We start from the raw sequence: 8438 nt of genomic DNA on the forward strand, positions 1-8438 counted from the left end.
TTTCATTATATGCACTTTTCATCATATGCGCTTTTAATCATATGCGTTGCGCTTTTAATCATATGCGCTGTGCTTTTAATCATATGCGTTGTGCTTTTCATTATATGCACTTTTCATCATATGCGCTTTTAATCATATGCGTTGCGCTTTTAATCATATGCGCTGTGCTTTTCATCATATACATTTTTCGGTGCTACATAGGTATTTCTCATTTCCGGATATCATTGACTGATAATCATATCCATTATGATATATATCAGAGAAACTTAACAAATTTCTCTTTGATTTGGGAGAAAACAAAGCATTGTTTATCAGAAAATTCGTACCATATGATAATATGAATTTTTGCCTTTTTCGTTCCTTATATCAAGTTTGCAAGACCTGATATAGTATTTATGATTCATTCATTTGATTTAAATCAATGAAATATTTCTTATATTTGATTATAGTGTGTATGCTACCATTATCTACAATACATAGGTCTTTACACTTTACGCTATATTATATGCAAAGAAATTGAGAGTGGAATTAATCAAGGACTTGTGGTTCTAACTTTAATCAATGATACGAAGTCTATTATGAGGACAAAGGCTGCTGCGAAGAGGGATCGATCAACACACACACGAAGCAACAATACTTTGCTCATGTGTTTTCTTATTGTTGAAAAATGTATGGTTAAATGGATTTATGTGTTTCAAGTTTTATCAATATTTTATTTTGGGATTTTTTATTTATTTATTTGGACAGCCCTCTTAAACCATGTGCACAAAAAAAAATATTTTTAAACTTTGAAACAGGTGCATTGATGTACTTAGTTTACACTGATCAAAATTTTTTTAAATGTAACAGCAGATACATGGACGATCCATGTAATTTTGTCTTATTATTATTATTATATTATTCTTGGAATGGAAGGAATATATGTGTGTGTGTATATATATAACTAGAAATAGGAGGTGCGCTTCGCTGCGCTCTGCGATTTTTTTACAGCATGATGTTTAATATGCAAATATTACGATACTGTATAGATTCTCATGACTTAAAAATTAAAGAATTAATTAAAATATTTGAACTACTTATCCAGTATTCGTGCAGTTCTATGTTTCATCAAAGAATGTACAAATTATATTGAATAATGTACATGCTTGTTAGTATTATTTTAAAAAATTATATTGAAGGGTTCCTCTCATACCGCTATTCTTTATTTTTTTTACAACAGTAAAACAAGTTAATTATATATTTATATGTAGAGGTGGAGCTTTATTTGAGTAGCGTATGTATTTACAACAACAAAACCCGTTAATTATCTTCTGGGTGAAACTTTATTTAGGCAAAGGAGGGGCTCTCATTTCTTCTAAAATATAGATAAATAATGAATTATTTAGCTCTTTGATTTTAGGCTTTTGAATCTGAAAATCGAATCATGATGATCATGGGATCATGATGATCATGGGATCATGATGTTCAATTGTGATTGGCTCATGGATTAGGAAGGTGTAAAATGATTGATTGATGTTGTAAAGGGGTGTCCCATGATGCTTGTTTTCAAACATGAAAACAAAATGTATCAGTAAAAAAGTAAAAAAGTAAAAAAAAATATGAGTGGGTCAAAATAGAAATGAATTTAGATTATATCACCTTTGGGCCACCACCTACCATTTTTGACCATGGAAAAAAGTTTTTTAAACGACAAATAATTCCTAGTTGTCTCCCTTTTTGTATTTGATGTAAAGCGGAAAACGACTTTTATATATATATATATATATATATATATATATATATATATATATATATATATATATATATATATATATATATATAGTCATTACATTAGCAATAATTCATTCTTGCTTTATTCCCTTCAATGATTGTTTTAATAGTACTAAGTTGAAGAGGTCTCAGGTTCGAATCTCGTCTAGGGCGAATATTTAGTGGTGGCCAGGGATGGGTTGAAAACAGCCAGAGAGTAATCCTGCTGGGCTGCGTACATTAGAGTATGGGATCGGATTACTCGCCCTCCCGGGTAGCCCGAACAGGAAAAACCTTCTACCTTTACCTTTACCTTTACCTTTACCTTTACCTTTACCTAAGTTGAAGATGAAACAACTTTATCATACATACTTCATATTATTCTTAAAGAAGCACCAAGTTGAGAATTTTGTATAGCCAATAAACAATCTTTTTTGCTCCTTTATCTATAATTCGCAATTTTTTTTTTTTTTTCGGTTTGATCATATGTTCATCATTTTGTTAATTTTTTTTTTTTTAGAAAGAAGGAGTAAATTCTTATTAAAGAATGGTGTACCTACTGATTACAATCGATAGCATAAATAATAAATTTTAAGAATAAATATTAGTATGCATGAAATAAATAATGATTAATTGCATAAGTAATCATAAATATTAGATAACATAAATATAAATGTTAGTGAAATTAAGAGTTAGATTACAGAAATATAATTCAGGCGATATAACCGACCATATATAACTTAAATAACATAAATATAAATGTTAGTGAAGTTAATAAAAGTTAGATTACATAAATATAATTCAGGCGGTATAACCGACCATATATAACTTAAATAACATAAATATAAATGTTAGTGAAGTTAATAAAAGTTAGATTACATAAATATAATTTTACTTATGATGATAATAATATTTACCTTACTAATAAATAATAGAAGATATCGTTAAAGAATTTCTTACCTTGATTAGTGACTTGTGCTTGCTTAGATAAACCTTGATTATACGGAGCACTTCGTGCTGATAACGTGTTATAATTCAGTAGGCTTATAACTACCTTTAGTGATCTGGTTCTTGACTGTGGACTATTGATAATTATTAGAAGATAGAGAGAAAGAGAGTACATAGGAAAATATATCTCAAGAAGTGTATATTATGTAATATCACATGGTACATATTTATAGTACATATAATTACTATTCAATTTTGGATTCTTATGATAATTGGCAGCCATCACTTTTGACAAGTTCATAACATATATATATATATATATATATATATATATATATATATATATATATATATATATATATATATATATTATAATATTACTATGCAGAGACATGAAAGAATTTAAAGATAACTAATTTATGAAGACAACTCGGAGGACTTCTATAGACTTAATAGTAACACCACAGAGCTCTCTTAGTTATCTTTATAAAATAATTCTCTGTAAAATATATGTGTTTTTGTGTGTGAATGTATAAAATGAGATAATTAATAGTAGTAGTAGTAGGACTATAAAATATCTAAAGCGTAACCATGACGGTGGTGGTGGCATGGTAAGACCCTGACCTCCCAATGTGGAGGTTAAGGGTTCGATTCCTTGCACCCACAAAGTTATTCTCCCTCATGGCCACGGAAGTTCGCCTGCAATGACTCCGGGCTGCTCGCAAAGCGTGTAGTCGCCCTGGGATTAGTCAGTTAAAAAATGTTAGATACCCAGGTTAAAAAAAAAAAAAAAAAAAAAAAAATCTAAAGCGTAAAATAATTACTGAATGATTTAGATCAATGTTTAACTATAGTCCTTACATTTATATTCATTAATTTAGGCATAAATTAGTCTAAGGTTGTTTACCCTCTTTAATCAAATTAAGAAGGCTCTCTATATATTATTCACATGTTTCACTAGAAAAATATACGATCATCATCACTCAAGTGAGGGATTTATTTATATTTACTAGCAATATTCTTTATTTTGTCAATTTCTTGCGGCTGAGGTCCCCATGTAAATTATGTAAAAAAACAAACACGTGAATCTCGTTGTCACCGTATAAAAGAGCAACTTGATTTAGAAATTTTGCAACTCAAAACATCACCACTTAATGGCACCAACTTCACTACTGTTACTTGTACCCTTTTTCCTGTGCTCCCAATTTCAGCTCACCCATTCTCAACAACCAACCCCGAATCGTTGCTTTCACGATCGGTCCCCGGCCCAAAACTCAACCATGGCCCTGTTTCCTGTTCATGCCGACAGTCATTTTCGAGCCCCAGTTCTTGTTAGTGACGTAAATTGGGGAAACCCGTTCTTTAAACCTAAGCTTTTGAAACGCAAACAATCACCAAATTTAGTTCGGAAACGCTCCAAATACAGGTCTAGGTCTAGGTCGAAAAAACTTGGTGCGTCCAACCAAAAGCTAGTATATCATTTCCCCATCGCGATACATTTGTTTATCATGTATTTTTTGAAGTTATTATTTTGTGGTGCCAAAAAATCGTTAAAAGGAGATGATGCAAAAGCTAACCGTGTGATACATACAAGTTTCCTAGGTAAAAAGGTCAAGAAAGCATGATGTTACACATGTATTGTTAGTTGTATAGTGTAACATATCATAGTTATAGTTTCTTAGCAAAGGATTGATGGTAAACTAGACTCGTGTTGTGTATTTTTTATTGAAGTGAGTTTGTTCTTATTATTTTTTTTTGGATGGCAAGCAATTTTATATATTAAAATGTAGCGAGAAACTAGGCAATACACGAACATAACTCAGGAATAGCGACCTAACAACACAACAATGTACCCCACACGACATGAATGTAACTCTAACAACACACACGACAAATTAACCCGAAATAATAACACATGAAATTACGATGACAAAACCAACTTAACAACCCATGGAGCTACAAAAGAAGAAGGGTAAAACTGACCTGACAACCTCATCTTTGTACGTTTATCAACTGTCAAATACTAAATTATCTATTACACGAAAACACAAGATATCTATGTATTGTATCCATTCGCCATTATTTGAGGATGTCGTCCACATATTAGTCATAAAAATCAAACAACTTATGCAAATTTTGGTGTATATTTATCGAGAATATTTTGTTGAAAACAAGAAATTAACTAAATATATAAAAACATAATGACACTTGTGACAACACACTTTGAACTTGATAATTAGTAGATTAAGTGGTTAAACAGACCATGGTTAGTAAACTTCTTACATTGAATTTAGTATCTTTATGTAAAAGCTACTACGTATATGATTATTTAAAAGAAGGTAACCAATAATTGGGTATGGTTGCACAACCACCGTTGTAGAGTAAATTACACATATGTTTTCACCACAACTAACACAGAAAGTTTGATTCTGTTCAAATATTTTGTTCATTAACCCTAAAAACAACTTAGCAAGATTAAAAACCAACCTTGGGTATGTGAGGTACGAAAACGTGTAATGTAAACAGTCGCTCGTCAACTCGAAAATAGAGGGTCGTATCTTCATTCCACCGGCAAATAAATAAATAAATCCATTTAATTTAAGTATTTAAAAGTTACAAGCAGATTTGCTGAATATTATATTAAATATTGTTAATGTTAATACATATCGCCAACTGTACAATTCTATATTCATTGTTTATTAGTTAAAAACGAATTTTAGGACCTGAACGTTTTCTTCTTTCATTTATAATATTTCTTTTCTGATAATCTTAGTCATAAGTCATTTGGATATAAATAAATATTATTATTAGTAATTTATTATAATGTTTAATATAACAACTTTCTGGTGTCTTCTTTAACTTTCATTCGCATATACACACGCAACCACATAAGCAAACGAATGATCATCGTCATTAAGGTGAAAAAACTCGGTTAAATATTACATAAATTATGTACAGTGTTTCTGTTAGAATGTTAAAAATCAGATAAACCCAAAAACGGCACCGTATCAGGTTGTAAAATACGTAGTACAACATTTACAGCAATCGGTTATCTACAACTAACTTAGGTGGCATCCAATCTAATGTACACAACTAACTCACGGTGTAACCCACTTCCATCTCATTACCTACCACACCTATCTCTCACCGCCCCATAACTCACCACTCCCTGACAGTGATCCACCCTTTTTCACCCGCCCATTTTCTCTTTTCTGACTTGCCCGCCAACTGTTTGATTATTTGCCTCAACGAAGTCGATTGACCAAATTCATGATCACCCATCACCAACGACAACGATGATGACGACGACGATGATGACGATTCTTCCATTGAATCCCAAACGTCTTGATCGAGTATACTCGTAGGTGAATTTGTACCAATTTTTTCACAAACAATTTCATTTGAATTTTCGTCGAATTGTTGAATAAACGGATGTTTAAGCAGCTCTTTCGCATTCCACCTGTTTCGTGGATCGCGAATTAAACATTTACCAATAAAGTCCTTAACTTGATCCGAAATCCAAGATGGGATTTCAGGGATCTCGTTAGAATATGCAATTCTGTAAAGAACTGAACATGGGTCGTTCACATTTGACCAAAGTGAATCACCCGTGATCATTTCAATTATAGTGCATCCAAATGCCCAAATATCAGCTGCAAAACTCTGTTCTTCGCCTCGTGCTACCTCCGGCGCCATAAACATAGGCGTCCCACAAATTTGTGACACTTGATCAGCCCATTTTGCACAACCAAAATCACCAATTTTAGCACCTTTTTCGTGTACTAAAATATTACGACCTTTAATATCGCAATGTACTACGCCACACGAGTGAATGTAATCCAACCCTTTCGCAATATCTCTTGTGTATCTTGCAATCTCCATATTTGTTAATCCAACACCTTTACGAGAATTTACTAAATCCATAATCGAACCGCTAGACATGTATTCCATAAATATATTGTACATCATATTGTTGTTTTCTTTCTTAATGTCACACCCTTTGTAGCTTACAACATAAGGACTTTTTAACGTAGATAAAAAAGTTTGTTCCTTTTTCAAATTCTCCGTCTGCAAACAGTCGACTGATTTGACCGCAAATATGTCGCCGGAGGTCGACATGGCGGTGTAGACTGTGGCAGATGAACCACGGCCAAGAACATTGCCTCTAGTCCAATCCATGTTGGTTTTATTTTTACTTTTTTGAAAGAAAAAAAAAAAGTTTGGCGTGTGAAAGAATTGTTGTATTTGTTGATTGATGTTTTGAAGGGTTTAATGTATGGTTTATATATATAGTGGTGTGTTGAGGAGGGTTTGTAGTTTTGTTGTTGAAAAGGTGTAAGAAGTTGTAGTTATTTGGTTGGATGGGAAGTTGGATGTTACGTGGTATATTTTGAGTTGACGATTTGTTTAACGGAAGTTGACTACGTGGCAATATATTGGTAGGCAGTGACAACTTAATTTTGGTAAGGCCAAAACGGTAACTACGTGGCATGGACACTTGTCAACAAATTTCGTGTCTTAGAATTGCAAGCAAGGATATTCCCTAACTTGTGTGATTTTAAGTCATGTTTGTAAACCGATTCTTAATAGATATACATGGATTGGTACATATGGCTAATGTTCGGCGTATGAGATTGGGATACTTCTTGGGTTCGAATCCTGCTGGGCTATTCACTATGGGGTTTCCCATAACGCAGTATATGGTGTTGATGGTTATGTCGCGAGCTCTTGTTAAGTTTTCAGTTTAATTTAGTTTAGTTGAGCTCGAGTTTTCCTTGATTGTATATCCTTGGGTCTTCATTTTTTTATGAAGGTCCCATTTGGTTATAACTAGTCTGGATCCGGCTCGCGCGATGCGGCGGGGGCATTCGGCCTGTGTATTTATATTTAACGTAGCGTTGTGTATTTACAGAGGGGAAAACGTCTCATATCTTAAGCGCCGTTTTAGATGCCGTCTTAAGTGTTTTTTAAAAAGTGTCCGTTTCGAACGTAGTTTGTTTCGTTGTGTTCATAAAAAAATTTCGAGTGTAACGGTGCTGTCGGAAAAATTTAACTTGCGGCGAACAGAAAGATACGGGCTGTCGTTGTGTTAAGCGTTTTTTAAAAAGTGTCCATTTCGCGTATAGTTAGTCCCGTTGGGTTCGTGAGACTTTTCCGAGTTGAACGGTAGTCTCGAAAAAAATTAACTCGCACCGAGCGAGAAGATAAGGTCCGTTATAAATTCGGGGAAGTAGTTTCTTTTATTTTAATATTACACTTTCTACCCCTGAGAAAGTGTAAAGTTGAGGGTCTGTTGTGTAAATTGAGCTGAATTTGAGAGACCGATTGTAGTGTGAACACGAACAATCCAAATGAACTAAAACTACACCATTAAGCATGAGTTTTAGTATATAAGGATTAATAATTAATGTTTTATCTGTTTTTTATCCGAAAAAAATATAGATATTAAAAGATGGAGTTTGAAACCAAATCCAAATTAGGGTTGGATGCCATTTTTTGTATTTGTGTTTTGTTGCGAGTAGGAGAAGGTTAGGGGTGATGGGTTGAACCACTTAGTGGTTGGTATCAAGTATTCCATTTTTTGGTAGAAATATTCTCTCAAACTTTGAGTAATTTTACATATACTTATGTCCAAAAATAAAGTCATGAGGTCGTATACTCTTCTAAGTCAAAATAAGCATGATTACTATTTCATTTGTAGTTTTATACTTTTATATATTATATATTATATATTATATATT

At 32.7% G+C, this 8438-nt stretch overlaps 1 protein-coding gene across 1 annotated transcript; it reads right to left on the reverse strand.

Moving 5' to 3' along the window:
• Window positions 1-5619: 5619 nt before the first annotated feature.
• Window positions 5620-6941, reverse strand: LOC139855852 (mitogen-activated protein kinase kinase kinase 17-like). Its single transcript, XM_071845095.1, has one exon. It carries the CDS (start codon window positions 6874-6876, stop codon window positions 5857-5859), a length of 1020 nt encoding a protein of 339 aa, XP_071701196.1. The 5' UTR covers window positions 6877-6941; the 3' UTR covers window positions 5620-5856.
• Window positions 6942-8438: the final 1497 nt, after the last annotated feature.

Source organism: Rutidosis leptorrhynchoides, chromosome 6 (genome assembly GCF_046630445.1).
Source record: "Rutidosis leptorrhynchoides isolate AG116_Rl617_1_P2 chromosome 6, CSIRO_AGI_Rlap_v1, whole genome shotgun sequence".
NCBI classification, from domain to species: domain Eukaryota; kingdom Viridiplantae; phylum Streptophyta; class Magnoliopsida; order Asterales; family Asteraceae; genus Rutidosis; species Rutidosis leptorrhynchoides.

Bases quoted from the DNA above. Each gene is read 5' to 3' on its own strand.
- LOC139855852 (XM_071845095.1), bottom strand. From the start codon at position 6,876: ATGGATTGGACTAGAGGCAATGTTCTTGGCCGTGGTTCATCTGCCACA.